Source organism: Chanos chanos, chromosome 1 (genome assembly GCF_902362185.1).
Source record: "Chanos chanos chromosome 1, fChaCha1.1, whole genome shotgun sequence".
Classification (NCBI taxonomy): Eukaryota; Metazoa; Chordata; class Actinopteri; order Gonorynchiformes; family Chanidae; genus Chanos; species Chanos chanos.
Window position 1 is genome coordinate 36,421,612 of NC_044495.1, and position 16,957 is coordinate 36,438,568.

At 39.9% G+C, this 16,957-nt stretch overlaps 1 protein-coding gene across 1 annotated transcript; it reads left to right on the forward strand.

The window, feature by feature from the left end:
- Positions 1-822: 822 nt before the first annotated feature.
- LOC115821984 (leucine-rich repeat-containing G-protein coupled receptor 5-like) lies at positions 823-16,387 on the forward strand. The gene is made up of 18 exons (XM_030785692.1): positions 823-953; positions 5,270-5,341; positions 6,575-6,646; positions 7,805-7,876; positions 10,208-10,423; positions 10,526-10,597; positions 12,447-12,515; positions 12,650-12,721; positions 12,918-12,989; positions 13,079-13,147; positions 13,394-13,465; positions 13,595-13,660; positions 13,827-13,898; positions 14,031-14,102; positions 14,262-14,387; positions 14,691-14,824; positions 15,064-15,135; positions 15,321-16,387. The coding sequence occupies exons 1-18, from the start codon at positions 823-825 to the stop codon at positions 16,385-16,387; spliced, it is 2,598 nt and encodes an 865-aa protein (XP_030641552.1).
- Positions 16,388-16,957: the final 570 nt, after the last annotated feature.

The window sequence follows — 16,957 nt, forward strand, 5'->3', positions numbered from 1 at the left end:
AAACTACGTAAGCAAATATCTGCTTTGGGGTATGAGTATAGGAACATCTTCGACTAATAATTAAAACGGACCAGCTTATAAAGCCATATATTTATTGACAGACTCTATTGATAGACTATTGTGCAATCCATTCAGTGCTAAAAAAAAAAAAAAAAAAAGCCACAGAACCGTGGAACTGTCGCGCAAGTGAGCCAGTGTGAAATATATCGGCTGCAATTCGGTGACAACCTGAGTCTTTCCAATAAAATACCATCAGATGGCGGTAAAATACCAATGTTTAGTCAGTTAAGGTCCTATCCATGAAGTTAGAAGTGTTTTTAAATCTCTACCGGTATCATGTTTCTGTTTCAATAATTTGCATATTCATAAGATTGCTTATGAAGTCCCAACTACGAGAGAACTGAAAATACGCCATCCTCCTCATATTAAATTAAGACACTCATCATTTTTACAATAGTCATCTCTCTTTATTGGCAACATTAGTGGTACATGTTCGCAGGCTTCTTCTTTTCATGTGATCAGAAGCCTACTTGTCTACATCAACACACAAAGTACCACTAGGGTGGTGTTGACAGCGTGTGACGTCAATGAACGCGTCGTGTAGGTACTACGATGGGTTAAAAGTTGTAACGACACGTGGGTATCAAACTAGCCTGGGGTGTTCTCTAAAACAGAAGTACACAACGCTGACACCAACGTGCGCACTGCATCTTGAAGTCACAAGAATTATTCCTTAAGTGAAGAAACATGAAGATTTATTTTTGCACATTGTTACTTACTAATTATTTACTGCAAGGTATAGAAACAGATGACACTGCACGGATGGAGTTCCAGGTGCCTGACTGCCCATCCAGCTGCAGTTGCGACAGAGATGGCACGTTCCTGCGCGTGGACTGCGCCAATCGCGGGCTCACGAGTTTACCAGCAAATCTCAGCATCTTCACTTCGTACCTGTGAGTGTCCGATTCAAATGTCACCTTGCTCTGAGTGGTTTTCGTTCATTTTTCAAAAAACGTGAACAGTTTCAAAAGCATTATTGATTGTTTCGAAATTATATCGCAAATATAGTATTCTTTGAAATGCACTGATTTGTTTTTACAGTTAGTTATTATCTTTCATATTACGCATCGAGTATTCCAAGGCGTCTGCAATTGTACAGTGTAATATAATGTAGTGCAATGTAATACCTGTGTAGGTATGTATTGCTACATTGCAGTCTGATAGTAAGTGATGAAAATACTTAAGTGGTCATGCGTAGCTCACTGCAGATCCATACATGTAAGAGACTTTGTACTTGTAATGTTTTTGCATTCTTGTAATGTGGTTATCAGATACGTACGTAGTTGGGACAGCTGGCACAAACCTGAATGAACACACTTAGAAGTAAGCTGTGTGTTGCTATACTGCATGTTCCTCAGAGGTGACCCCCCCCCCCCCCTTCACACACACACACACACACACAGCCCCCCCAAACACTGATAGACATACATAGTTGAGGGAGCAGGGTGCATTCATTCTCATGTTATATAGAGTGTAGCAGCAGGAAATGAGTCCAAAGAGAAAACATGTGCTTCTGTGTTGCTCTTCATGTAATTTTTGACTGTGATTACTGTGGGATTCGTAACTGGAACTCTCTGTCCATGCTGCTACTGGTTTGGTAGTATTAAGATGGGTTTTGGTGCACAGGTGACATGAGCTGATCCCACATTTTCTGAAAACCCAAATGACGGTGGATATTCTATATAACATTCTGAAAGTTCATCTTCCATTGCAAAAATACTCACTGATATTCAAAGATGTATGCCATAAGAAGTGAAATGATGCTCAGATACGATGCTGATTTATGACATACCTTTAAAAGGGAGTAAGGCCAACCAGTGGAAGCTAGAGAGTGACTGTTGTCATGTAACCCATTGTATGTGTGTTGCACGTCAAATGTCCTATGCTGGTAAATGATTACACCACACAACAGAGACATGATTTTCACTGAAAATTCTTCATGCTTTATTGAACAGTATTTGACATATTTCATGTCAGCTTAGCGATGCACATGTTGTATGTATTCATTATGTAAGTTGGTTTAGATGAAAGCATCTGACAAGTGAATAAATATAAATGTAATGTAAATGTTGCTTTTTTTCAAATTTTGATTTTGGACATCACAGAGCACCACTTTGATTTCCACCACAAGGTTAAATGCCCCATTGAAATTTGAAGATGTAATGCTTTTTCTTTTCATTCATTTAAGTTACAATACAATATATGAAATGAATCATCACTTTTAGATAAACTGTATTGATATTAGAAGTCGTTACATGCAGCTATTCCAGAGAAGCATCCCTATGTAGTGATTTTTTCTTTGTCTCAAGCTAAAACAAGTCGTGCCTGAGCTAGTCTGACAATGATGGATGCATTTGGAGCTTTTAGGGCCCAGTGCCATCCACCTGGTCCATTCTCCATCCATCTGTTAGTCGTCCAATGGACAGGTGACTCTGCTTTACCCATTAGATGTCCTTACCAATCCATTAGCAATGTTTAGTTACACTGGGAAAAAGGGGAACAATACTAGCGAGAGCAAATACGGTTTGTTTAATGGAGATCAAGTCCCCAGTGGGGAAAAAACCCAAGGCCCAGCGGGTCGATTATCGCTAAAGAAACACTGTCACTCTTTTCCTTCCCATTTGTTCTCATGATTAATGGGACTACAGCGAGAAGTAAACATGACCTAGATGAGCCACTAGCTGGGCTACAATGTCAGTGTTAGCAGCTGTGTGAACTTCAACATAGCTTCTACATTTAAATATTGGAATCTTTCTTTTGTACGGTCGAAAGATCCTGCTCTCTGTATGAGAAACGCAACTGGCAATGTGTCTACGTCTGAGGAGAAATCTTTGGTTTGGTACGGATATAGCCAACTTCATCCACGTACAGGTCTATGAAGTATTTGAAGGTCATTTGAATCACAGTGTGTATCTCTCTGAGCTTGCTGCGACTGTGAACTGGTTCTTCTGGATATCATAAGTGCCACTTACTGAATTGGAATTTTTATTAAGACAAACGTAATCTTCTCCGCACCTTTCACTAACTCAGTCACGAGGTGAACTGGGCCAGAAAGAATAAAAAAAAATACACACATATTACTCTTAACTGCATCTGTATGGCTACAGGTCTGAATCTTAGTAATCAAATATAATCACTTGTCTTTGTGCATATCGTACATAAATTTTTGTGTGATCAAAAAATTGTTTGAATTCTTGAACTCAACGTGCTGCAGAGGTAACATGTTTTGTGGCTGTCAGACACACTTTTGCACACTTTTGCAACTATAAAATTGTCTCTGATTTTAGAAAGATTCAATCTCTAAAATATTTGAAGTACAGCAGTCAACACAGGGAAATGAAACCCAGAGCTATATGAACCATACAAAGGAGAGTGATATTAATTCCAGTATATGTGGTGTAAAAATGAAACACACAGTGTAGACAGGCAATGGAAAGCCTATGCCTCTATATGTCCACGTGCTGAAGAATGGCTCTTCCTGTTCGGATAACTGAGTGAAAGAAAAAGAAATCCAAGCTATCACATCATAAAAAGAGGTCTTTAACTCTTTCTTATTCTCAGAGCACTGAACAGAATCTGTGAGATTTCCTTCGGAAATACTGTAGATTCTTGACATTCATGCCAAGCAAATGGTTAAACCAGCTTGTGAGGAACAGGGGGTCTTTGTGAGGGTCGAGAGGGACAAGGGAAGGTTCTGCAGAAACATGTGTGTCTGTGCATGCGTGCGTGTGTGTGCCTGTGTGTGTGTGTAAGTGTGTGTATGCGTGTCTACGTGTCTGTGTTTGCATGTGTGACAGAACAATAAAGAAAGGAATAAATCATCGCTGTATGATCTAGCAGTAGGTAAGACATGTTGCATATAGCCTGTTTCTGTTCAATTCAAAATCTCAGAAAACCTCTTTAACAAATGCTCCACTTTATGAATAAGTATCTTAGTTTACAAACATACTTTTTGTCAATATACTGTCTATGATGCTATTGATTTTGTGGTACCAGATTTAGAAAAAAAAAACCTCTGTAATGATTGACAGTTCACTGTGCTGAACCTAATGGTTCTGTCAAACATCCATGGCAGTGATGTGGCAGAAAGGGTTAACTGAGCAGAGCAGCTTTGTTCAGGGCAGTAGGTTGCATGCTTGGCATCACGACACCCTGCTAATCTCGTTCTCAACTATGCACCGCCAAGGACGGCACGGGGGATTATGGCCTTTGATCAACACTTCACTCACTGTCGATTAGCCATGGGCTAAAATGGCATTAACAAATCTCTACTTGCATTTGACACCACGCTACAGCCTGACAACCTTCAGCCAGGCAGACTGGGATGGCTCCATAATTTTAAAGTACCACACTTTTTCATACAAATGTTTTATTTATTATCTCTCTGTAATTTTCTCCATGAAGGTTAAGTACTACTACAGCTACTACTACTATTACTACTACTACTACTATTAATAATAATAATAAAGAATGCTCTCTCAACAAGAGGTGCTGATTTCAGAAATTACTTGGCAAAATTAGGCAAAGGAGCTGCTTTTTTTAATCAAACAAAATTTTGGCCAAGATGCCTTTGTCTGGATGTGTTCACAAAAGACGAAGAGACCTAGCATGATACCATGTGTCACATAAACCATACCATTCATAGAGTGATATCACCACGCTCCCCAAATGTTAGTGTGTTTTTCCGTTTGTTTCAGCTCGATATTTCTTCACAATACACCGGTGTAATAATTGTTCATTGCCGAGTCTGAAGAGGACATTGGTATTCGGCAGAAATGGTGGTTCATGAGAATGTCAAGCGCCTGCAAACATCAAGCACCTCTAAACATCAGTATTTGTTATCCCTATTGGCAGAGATAGCATTAAGATTTTATCTTTATATATTTATAACACTGTAATGTTCATATATCTCCAATTTCTGTTAGTCTTTGGAGGTGATTCCAGTAGCACGTACACATACACATGTACATACATGCAAAAAAAAAAAAAATTTAAGGACAAACATTTTCAGGGTTGGATACAGTTTCAGTGAAATAGCCATCCATCCTCACAGACAGCTAAGCCCAGGGTTGTTGAAGCATGTCCTCAGGCCCTGTGGCTGAACAGGAAGTGTAGCTGTAGAATGAATGTATGGAATGAACAGCTGGAGAGCCCAGTTGTGGTGTTACATGTTAACAGGCTGCCTCTGTTCTGTCTCTCCTCGCCACAGGGATCTCAGCATGAACAACCTCATGACGCTGCCTGATAATGCCTTCTCCAACCTGAACTTCCTGGAAGAGCTGTGAGTATCACTTTAAAGTGTACACACACACACACACACACACACACATACACACACACACACAGAAAATACTAGATGTATGAATTAGTATATGAAATAGTCTTACCTCAATTTGAGCTGTCTCAAACTCTGTTGTAAAACACATCACACACACACACACACACACACACACAGAGAAAGAGAGAGAGAGAGAGAGAGAGACTCCATCTAGCAGAGCCACTGAAAACAGGGATCACCCATCAGAGACCACAGTATGAGGTGCGGAACTTAAAGCCCAAACATCCACATCTATCAGGCAGGGGATGTGTTACTGCAGAGTGCAGAGTTCACCTCATCTTAAATCTCAGCCCACAAAACTATTACATTATGTCCCCTGAGATTACTCTTCTGGCTAGGACACATTAACAGTGGCTTAGCTGCAATACGTTACATTAGAGAGAGCAGCTGCCAGCTAAAGTTCTGTAGTGAGTTAATTACGTCATTCTCATTCTCTGGGATCTATGAGATACTCACTAAAGGGGCAGAGGCCCTAAAAGGGTGTATAATGGAGGGGCTTTGCTACTAGCCTAACCTAAGAATGACCATTTTTGTCCGAAGGGCTTAAACCACAGTTTTAACGACTTATCACAACAAAATTTAAATAAATGAGAAGTTGCCTTTTAATGTGGTTGAGTGGTGTGTGTGTGTGTCTGTGTGTGTATGTGAGTGTGTGTGTGCCTGAGAGAGAGAGAGAGAGAGAAACAGGGATCAGTTTGTCCCCAATATACAGGGTAACAGAACCGGGATTGAGCCAAAACCTCTAAAAATGTTAAAATTAGATCGTTCTCTTCACTTTTCTCTCCAATAAACACCCTGTTAAGCATTTATGAGAGCGTTTAAATAAAATTCAGGATATTAAAATCTGGAGAGAACTGGCAAAAGTTACCCATAATAGATGAAGTGTGTCATTTGACCAAAGTCACGTGTGGTAATATTGTTTGAATGGAGAAGAGTCCTAGTTTTGTAGTGTTCATCCTATTCACAGCTTACACGTTTGTCAAGTCCAGAATGCTACGAGAACATTTAGTATTGCCGAAAGCACCTAAGAGTTCCTCAGCAATCAGTGACTAATCTATGTTTTGACAGTTTGAGGAGTGTTGAGGACAAATTATAACATGAGTTTCCTTCACACCCTGAGCAGTGTCTCTGTGGCTTGTCTGTAATTGTCATTTCTGTGGATGTTTCCCCCACCAGACGCCTTGCTGGTAATGGCCTGACTCACATGTCTGAAAATGGCTTCTCTGGCCTCCACAATCTCAAAGTGTTGTGAGTACCCATGCCCTGTGCATCCAAACAAACGTACACATATATGGACCAATAACCAATTTTAAAATATATGCTCCTGTTTTGAAATTATGTGACATGTAAACCAGAGTTGTGTCTTTACGTGTCAACCATCTTTTTTCACTTGAGGTACACTGTGAACAGTAAAAAAAAATCATTTAGTTTAAATTGGATATTTCTCCATCATGTATTTTACTGCATTTAGAAGTAGCTCTGGAAAGATGGGAAAGATCAATAATTATTCATTATTCAGCGGTTTCAAAGTTATTTTAATTTTACCTACCTGCTGTCACATTTAACAGCAAAGCTATGATTTGTTGACATTTCTCATTAAGGTTTTCTCCAATCAAAATACCATACTGGGTCATGCCTCCATACATGTCTTAAATTTCACCATGTAGCACACCTCCCTTTGAACTAATGAAACTGCATAATGAATTCCATATGGATAAGGGATCCTCCTTTGATGTTGAGCTCTATTTCTGTGTTTTGTTTTCTTCTATGTTTTTTTTTAATCTTTTGGTCTTACAATCATATCCTCATACAACTGCCCAGTCTTCTGTTATCTAACATTCAAATAAATACCCATATTAATGGAGACAGGATATATTTGAAGTAAGTACTTCAAGTCACTGTTTAACATGGAAGGAATATAATGCATAGGATGTTAATGTTAGCTTCCTCCTTTGGGTCTGATTAAAGCAACAGTGAAAGACCTGAGTTCACTGTTCACCGAACTCAGTAAGATTACAGGGAGCACATACAGGAGAACCCAATGTGGTCTCTCTCTCTCTCTCTCTCTTTCTCTCTCTCTCTCTTTCTGTGGGCTGAAATGTCTCAAGCCATGTCTGCTTTCCATCTGTATCTGCTTATTTCAGAAAACAGGTGGCTTTAAACCCAAGAAGATAAACTTAGAGATTTTTTTTTTTTTGTAAATTTGAATTGACTTGAATTTAAGTCTTATGACAACGCTGATTTACAGGTGTAGCAACATAATCAACAACCCTTGTTCATAAACAGCAAACTTTAAGCAATAAGTAAAAATAGAAACATAAAAAAAAACCATGTATTCATACTTGTGTGTACTATTCGTTGAATGAGGTGGCTGTGCTCCAGTCTGTGTTCATCTGATTTGTTTAGAATGCTTCAAAACAACCGGCTCACCCAAGTCCCAGGTGAAGCCCTTCGAAGACTGAAGAAACTCCAGTCATTGTGAGTATGGTGATGGTGGCTGTTTTCTCCTTTAATCATGTTTGTGTACCTCTGGAATGAGTGGGACACCTCAGCACCTGTGTGATTTATATTTGTATAAGTGCCCTGTCCCTACATTAAACAAAATGATTATTCTTCTTTCTGTGGTGTGTGTTTCTGTCAATAAAGCTGCGATAGTGATATTAGGTTCATTTGAGCACCTGTGTTGTGACTTGTTAACTTCAAACCACACTGATTAGGGTCAATCAACAAAATTATTTTGAGGATACCTTGTAATCTTTACCAGATGGGAAAGTAATTAAGAAGTAGTTCCTGTCTGGCGACGGTTCAGGCACTCAATGTAAATTTAAAGTAATCTACCAGCACCAGAAACATCCATCTCTCCTCAATGGAACTCACTATACTCCCGGCTCCCTGCAAACACACAGGGGAGGGGCCAGGTGAGATCCAGCATCTAACGCTAACAGCACTGAGAGCCTGTAACAACCAATCAGTGACAGCTGATATTTCCAACAGTGTGAAGTGTTTCCTATATATATATTCCTCACTTCCTTTATATATTTTGGCTCCCAGCTGCTGAAGACCACAGTGTATTGACAAACATGTTGTAACCATTATTTGATACTGTACTAAATTTTCAAGCGTTGCCCCCCCCCCACCACCACCACCTGCCCAGCACTAATGAGGCCACAAATAAACAGCATGTCTGTAAGTAAACGTGTCCGCCCCCACCCCGGTGTGTTCAAGCATTGTGTCCAAAATCCATTTGAATTTTAATAGCATGGAGGAGCAGCCACCTGTGCCACCTCCAGGACTGCTCTCCAGACAGGTTTACTTATAAAGACACGACCACTCCATTTGAGAATTATAATAAAAGCATGTTAGTGAAAAATGTTGAAGTTTCTATAATTTTTCACTGAATATCTGCATTATAACTAGTCTCAGACCAGATGGACATTTTTTCTTTATAGACAGTTGTCTAATTACTTTAAATGGAAATGCTGAGAAATATAAATTGTCAATGGCAGTTCTGTGGTAAAATCTCTCGTTCTGTACATCAGTCATATGAATTATATTGTGTTTTGCATCATAAATGATATAGAATGAGACCAAAAGACAGAGGTGGTTTTTGGGGGTTTTTTTGCTTTGTTTCTTTTTGTTTGTTTTTTTATCCCCCAATTTGTATTGACTTCACTTTTGAAAGAAAGCTCAAACTCAGCTGAATATAATATCAGTTGGAATAGATGAGGATACTGTGGTTTAGAGTTTATGAAGCCCTGTGGTATATGACGGTGAAATGAGGTTGGCGTTGTGTAGAAAAACCAGATATGTTTTTCCCTGAGGCTGGAAACAGGATGACTTATTGCATACTACAATATCTTCATCAGATCACCATGGAAATGTAACATGAAACAGAAAATTAATCAATTCTCATTTTCTTCATCAGCGCGCTACCCTTCAAAAGACAGAAAAAATATGAAACTGGGACAGGATGAGTTGACCAGAAAAAAAAAAAAAGGAAAAATTATATTTGAATTTCATATTTAATTGTTCTGAGTAACATATCAATGTTTTTGGTGAGAATGCTTCAAAGATTTTTTTTCTTAATCATTTATTTTGATTAAACTGGAAATACAATAGTTTTTTTCAGGACAGACATTTGTATCTTGTATAGATGATCTTGCTTGTACTGTGATTTGGTTTTGAACCGTTTGCTTTGATTGAAGTGTAGACAATGGAGATCCAGTTGGACTGAGAACTGCCCTCTGTGTGGAACAGCATAATTTAGGTGTGGTTTTGTGCCTAGTGCCTGATGAATAGGATGTGCGTATGAGAATCTCCGTTAAAGGATTAAAGTCCATGTAGCCTCTGCATTTAACCCATCCTAACACCACTGAGCACACACTATGAGCTAGGAGCAGGGGGCAGCTGCTGCCAGCAGTCTTTTTGCCAGTGCCTTTGGTCAAGGTCACTGACAGGAGTACTAATCCTAGCATGCATGTCTTTGTGGTGGGAAGAAACCGGAGCACCTGGAGGAAACCCATGCAAACACGGGGAGAACATGCATTCTCCACACAGAAAGGTGGGATGGACATGATTCGAACCCAGGGCCCTCTTGCTGTGAGGCAACAGCACTAACCACTAAGCCATTGTGAAGCCCACTTGTAACTTGTCGAGATGGTTCTGCTTCAGAGCCGTCATTAAATGATCAGGAAATTGAGAAAATCTGTCACAACCATGTTTGGAGAGTCTTGGGTCCGTTAGAAATCAGATGCTTATCACTAAACATAGGATGTTTCTCCTCACAATGTACCAACGTCTGGTTGACAGGAGTTTGGATGCCAACCACATTAGTGTTGTACCACCAGACTGTTTTGAGGGGCTCTCATCTCTACGCCATTTGTGGATGGATGACAATGTTCTGTCCGATATCCCGGTCCAGGCTTTGGGCAGTCTGACCTCTTTGCAGGCTGTTACCTTTGCTCTCAACAGGATCAGCCACATCCCAGACTCTGCCTTCGCCAACCTCTCTAGTCTGGTTGTCCTGTAAGTTACGCAAGTCTCTTTTTAACCTATGGTTGCCCATCTTTTTTATCGTTAAGAGAAAGACAGTATTCATTAAGTTTGATACATGTTTTGTCTACTCAGACATCTCCATAACAACAGAATCCACTCCCTTGGAGAAAGATGCTTTGAGGGTTTGGAGAGCCTGGAAACTCTGTGAGTCAGTCACTGTCTTGTTTTTCTGGTTTTGATCTTGACCGTGGTTTGAAATTTGGCTTTCACTGGTTTGCTCATCAAGGTGCAGCCAAAATTTTTTCATGTTCATCCTCCTCTGCATCTTTATCACCCTCACCCACTCACTTACTCACACACTGAAAACATTCAAATCAAGAGCCAAACACTGTTGGTACAAGTTTATGTTTTTACAAGAAGTTATTGTTGTAGTGTTTTAAAGCAGTCTGTAGTTGTTTACAGTAAAGTAAACACAGAATAGGCTGAGCTGTCAAAGAAAGAAAATATAACAAACAGTTCAGTAAAAACAACTGCTGAATTAACTTTGTAATTAGCATTACTTGGTGTGAAAGTATTTTTAATGCATCCTTTATTTAACTTTTACACATGCAAACATGCATATAGTCCTAGTAAGTGCCTGTACCTGGCCAGTACTTTAAGAAACAACAATCAACACACAAGACATATGCCAAACGAACACCGTTTAGAATGTGCTTGATTTTTGGCGTTCAACTATCAAAGACAAAATCATGTGTGAAAAATGGTCATAGAAGAATAGGCTTACGGTACTGTTGTGAGTAAACACAATTAAACTTTAATTGAAATCCTTTTGTTTTCAATGAATCACAGTGAGGTCATTTAATAGTCTTCTTGTGGTCGGTAGCAGTGCGTTCTTCTGCGTTGACATTATGGGAGTCTGAGAAGCATCAAGGTGAACCATGATGACTGCAGCACTTGAACCACTGGTACCCTTGGAAAGTTTGAGCATCCATAACTGAAAGCATGTGTAGATCAATGGCTGATGAGGATGATGCAGTAGTAAGCCAATGTTTTTCATTAGTCAACCCACAAAAGGATTTCCTAATTGACACCACTGTTTGGAAACAATCATGTCCTCGTATTTTTTTGGGTTTTTTTGTTTTTTTTCTCTGTTAAAAAAAAAGAGAAAGAAAAGAAAAGAAAACGAACTCTCCCTTTTATGTTTGCTTATTCTTGATCGGTTGTTATTCATTTGGTGTTACATAACCCGGAGCAAAAGAAGTCACCCATTTTTCACGATGTACACTGCATGACAGGAAGATATGTCTATGCTGCTGCTTTGTGTCCTCTCAGTAAATTGTGGTTACTAATGCAAAACTGTATGGGAAACAAACTATCTGGGATGTGGATGTCTGTGTGTTCTGTCAGGCTGTAACCAAGCTAAATTATTGCAGGCAGATTTACGTTACCTAATGTTTACAAACAGGAAGCTCTCTTAAGGGACAGCATATGTGCATTCTGGGTGGAGAGCACTGGGATTCTGTTTGAGACCCTACTTGACTTTTCTCCTGAGGAGGTTTTGTGTTTAAAGGAGCTCTCCTTTTCTCATTGGTGTGTATGTTAGTAGAATCACAGATTAATGCTCCTCACCCTAACGCTAAGCATAACCATAACCAAAATCATTTGGGCTCTTTTTGTTTTAAAAATATCAGGTCTATCTGAGTTTAAAAACATTTAAATTTGTAGGGTCATGCAAAATTTGGCAATAGTTGGCTTTTTCAAGTATTTTTAATTCTCAGTGCTCTGGTCCCCACAGAAACACATACGTACACACCTAAAGTAATTTGGTTCTTAAAGTTTCTGTCTAGTTTTAATTTAAACGTGTGTGCACATGATTCAGGTGAGGTAAACATTGTTAATCTGATTTTTGGTGAGTTGTGTGAACTCTTCTCAGGGAATTCTTGTGGTTCATGTCATAAACAGCTTGTCCCAGAACCTCTTCACATTAAAATCAATTCAATTTGTTCATTGTTTACTGGATTTTGATTAAATTATATATTTTCTTCTAACACAGGGATCTAAACTACAATAACCTTGTGGAGTTTCCTGTGGCAATCAGAGATCTGACTAGTCTCAAAGAGCTGTAAGCCCTAGCACTGCTGTCAAATGTATACACACATAGATGGTACCTTCTATCACACACTGTGTAACTCTACCACTCTGCATAATACATACATTCTGAGTATAATGTTGTTGTTTTAACATTCTGTGTTCTAGCGGTCTCCAAAGCAACAATATTAAATCCATTCCAGAAAATGGCTTCATCGGAAACCCTTCACTCCTGACAATGTAGGTCATTTAAACGTCACTGCACTGCACACCGGCCTGAATCTCTTTCTCTCTCTCTCTCTCTCTCTCTCTCTCTCTCTCTCTCTCTCACACACACACACACACACACACACACACACACACTCACACACATACATACATACACACAAACAAGAATCCAAACTTTGCTAAAAAAAAAAAATTGTCTTTTGAACAGGTCTCTTTGTAATAACCCCGTACAGTATGTTGAGGAATCAGCGTTTCAGCATTTGCCAAAGCTGCAGACACTGTAAGTGTCAAATGCTGCACTGAGTTATTTTTTCATCTGTCCCAAAAGACTGTCATGAAAAATAACTGCTTTTATTTGTTTGTAACAAGGTTATTCAGTGGAGCCACAGAACTCGTAGAGTTTCCAGATCTGACAGGACTGTGGAGCCTAGAGAGTCTGTAAGTGCTGATTGCTGACGCTGTACCCTTAAAACCATTTTTTTGTGCCCAGCAAAATACATAGAAACCTCATTAGTGGTATTGACAACCACCATTAACTATGATATTTGTTATATGATATTGTAGTTTGACTTCTGATGCTGTTATGTTTTTATTAAAATGCAACACGCTGTTAATAAAGCAATTATGTTCATGGACTGTTTCAAAAATCTCAAAGCCTCTCTGTTAATCTTTAATTGTTTTCAGAACTATCACATCAGCAAGCATTGCATCACTGCCTGATACCATCTGTGACAAATTACCTCTTCTACAAGTGCTGTAAGTGGTTTTGCGTTTTTTTCCCCCACTTCATCACTTTTATAGCTTTTGATGAAACATAATAAAGCATTTGCACAGAAATTGATTAATTTAAAGTATCCCTAGATATAACATTGTTTTATCCTATAGGGATCTGTCTTACAACTTGATTCAGCATCTACCCAGCTTCCAAGGCTGTGAGAGCATGGAGAGAATGTAAGTATTTTATTTCTTTTGTATTTGATCCAGCACTCTCCAGGCCTGTTAGGTACAAATTAAGATCCAGCACTCTCCAGGCCTGTTAGGTACAGTTTGTGACACAACAATTTGTGACTGAAGTACTGTTGGACACTCTGAAAAAAAAATGGTAATTGCTCCACAGTGATTTGCATCACAACGAAATACGAGAAATATCAGCAGGCACTTTCCAGGATTTAACTGCACTCCAATCCCTGTGAGTAAGTCTGAGAAACTTCAAGCCATTCATAGAGATTGCTTTCTCTTTGCGCATGTAGCACATTGCAAATCTGATATATGTTACATCTATGTGGTGGTAATACTGTTGTACCTCATCGTTTCTTCACAGGGACTTGGCATGGAATAAGATTCAGTCAGTACACCCCCTCGCCCTTTCCAATCTCCCCTCATTAATCAAACTGTGAGCAGCGTGTTTTCTCACTCTGGGTCGATCTGGGACTCTGGAATTAATAATAGTGGTAGTGGCGTGTGTGTGAGCCAACGGTAATATTCTAAAAGTCCTGCAATACATCACACAGTTAACAGCCCCTGTGATTAGCTTGTCTCTTTCGTCGTCTAGAGACCTGACGTCCAATGGGTTGTCCTCTCTTCCTGTGACTGGCCTGTCTGGACTCCTACATCTGAGACTGGGAGGAAATATGGATCTTCAAGAGCTCCTGTCCTCAGAGACATTTCCCAAACTCAGGTAGAGAAAACAAAAGCAGGGCAAATAGTAAACTTTTCTAGATCACACCAGCATTCTAATTCACTGGAGGCTCTCGGTTAAAGTTTCTGCATAGCCTGGACAGCAATTTTATGCTATCTACTAATTATTTGCCATGATAGAAATAATGATTAAGGTAATGCAACATGAATCATTGGTGGGACACATATCTGTTAGTTTTATGACTTGCTCAAAACTACAGAAAGTTTGGCTCAAAGCTTTATGTATTTTTTAAAGGTTATATGCTGACATAGGCAGTTTGTGTTGTTTTTGGTTAATTTTCAGAGTGGTGGAGATGCCGCATGCATACCAATGCTGCCCATTTTTATTCTGTAAAAAGTCATCTCCTACTAGTATTACAAAAGCAGTCATCAACAGCAGTCACAGTCGAAAGGAAACCAATCTCAGATCCATCCAAGGTATTATACTCCACACAACCAGTATTTTAGTATCGAAAGACTGAGGTGAACAGGTTTCAGAATTCACTGTCTCATTAATTAACCAAGAGATATCCATGACTTACTGGTCTTCAGTAAAATATCAAAGGCTTTTAGATGGCTGTCATTCTAAGCTCTAACTTAGCTACATCTGTACTCTGGTTCTGTATGAGGATGAAAGAAATGCACAAATGATCAGAGGAAACTCTAAATGTGTTCAGGTGACCATGATTCCAGAGACTTGTTCCCTCAACTTGAAGGAGACCTTTCTGTCCAGTGTTTCCCAACTCCAGGTACAGTTACTTGTAGTGATATAATACTACAAAACAGACACATCTAACATATATGGATCTTTTAACTGTAAAAAGTCTCTGATGTATGAGTCCAGACCAGCACTTTCAATTCTATCATACTAATTGCTAAACTTGAGGATTTTGGATTCTATCATTTATAATTGATCCTCATGCTGAACCCCTAGGCCCTTTTCAGACCTGCGACACTCTATTTGGGAGCTGGCTCATTCGCACTGGAGTGTGGACCTTAGTGGTCTTGTCCCTGGCGTGCAACACTTTGGTGGTTCTGACCATTATTACGTCTCCCACGTGTAAGACCCCTGCCAAGTACCTCATCAGCTTACTCTCTTCAGCCAATGCCATGACAGGTCTCTCCAGTGGGGTCTTGGCTCTGATGGATGCCATTAGCCTGGGTAGTTTCATGGAAGACAGCGCTTTTTGGAGGAACAATCTATGCAGGGTCACTGCCTTTCTTTCAGTCATGTCCTCTGAGGCTGCCATCTTCCTCCTGACGGCTTCTGCCCTGGAACAAGGCTTCTCCATCTGCTTCTCAAAGAGGTCGGAGATGTTCTGGAAGCCTGTCTCCGCCCTGTGTTTCCTCCTGGCCGCTACAGTAGCGTTTTTGCCAATGAGTGAATATGGAACCTTCTCCTCCTCCTCCTCCTCGTCCTCCCTCTGCTTACCCCTGCCCTTCATCCAGCACTCCAGCCAGGGTTTCAGTGTTGCCCTGGTGCTCATCAACTCTGGCTGCTATTTAGTCATGACAGTGGGTTATGTTCAGACATACTGCAGCCAGGAGAGGGGCTGGCTGGATGACTGTATGGACTGCTCCCTGATCAAGCACATCGACAGGCTCCTCTTCACCAACTGCCTGCTCTTCATTCCAGTGGCCCTCCTGTCCCTCTGTTCCATGTTAGGACTTTCCTGGGTGAGCACGGAGGTGATGAAGGTAGTTGTATTGTTGGTGGTACCTTTGCCTTCGTGCCTGAACCCTTTGTTGTACATACTGCTGAACCTCCATTTCAAAAAGGATTTTAACCAGGTTTTAAGGCGTTTTCACTCTCTTAAGAGCTGCTTAAGTCCCTGCCAGGCTTCTGCTAACTCAGATGATATTGAGAAACAGTCATGCAATTCCACACAAGTTCTGGTGACCTCCGTTACCATGTGCAAATCGAAGGATACTAGGGTGTCTCAGCAGACCAGTGCATGTTCTCGTAAAGCACAGACGGGCATTGTTAGTTTACAAACATGACTGTAAGCTTCTGCAAACAGACATTACCTTCTTTTGGAGATTTCAGGTTTATGCCAGGTTTTGCCATGTGATCCTGCATATAAAGGGATTGCCCAGAGCCAATGGGAAGCAATCAAGGCTTTAGTGCAGCGAATCAGGAGTGAATCTGTCAGCATGACAAGCACTTTTGGACTTGCACTAATAGAAAATGAATGGATATGAAGGGATGGACTGCTTATTATCACAGAGTTTCCTATACCAAAATTTTAACTGATTTCACATTTTCTTGAAATCAATAAAACCATTATATTGTGCTTTTCAAGGCTCTAAGATGAACATTATAATTCAAACATTGAATATTTATTGCCCTCTTAATGAGTTCATCTTCAGTTTGTTTTGGTGTAGTTTACACTGCCAGTCATATATTTTGATGTACATTGAATCAATTTTTTTCCTGTACATGAATACACCACATATCCTAATCTCAACCTATACTCAAAACAGAGTAAAATGTGTCCAGTAAATATACTCTGGCTGGGCACATTTAAATGAGGTACTTTAATGTGACTAAAACAGGGGCAGGATACTCTG

Coding starts and splice junctions, on each gene's coding strand:
- LOC115821984 (XM_030785692.1), top strand. CDS start 823: ATGGAGTTCCAGGTGCCTGACTGCCCATCCAGCTGCAGTTGCGACAGA. Junction 12,722..12,917: donor AACCCTTCACTCCTGACAAT/GTAGGTCATTTA, acceptor TCTTTTGAACAG/GTCTCTTTGTAATAACCCCG. Junction 13,899..14,030: donor TTAACTGCACTCCAATCCCT/GTGAGTAAGTCT, acceptor GTTTCTTCACAG/GGACTTGGCATGGAATAAGA.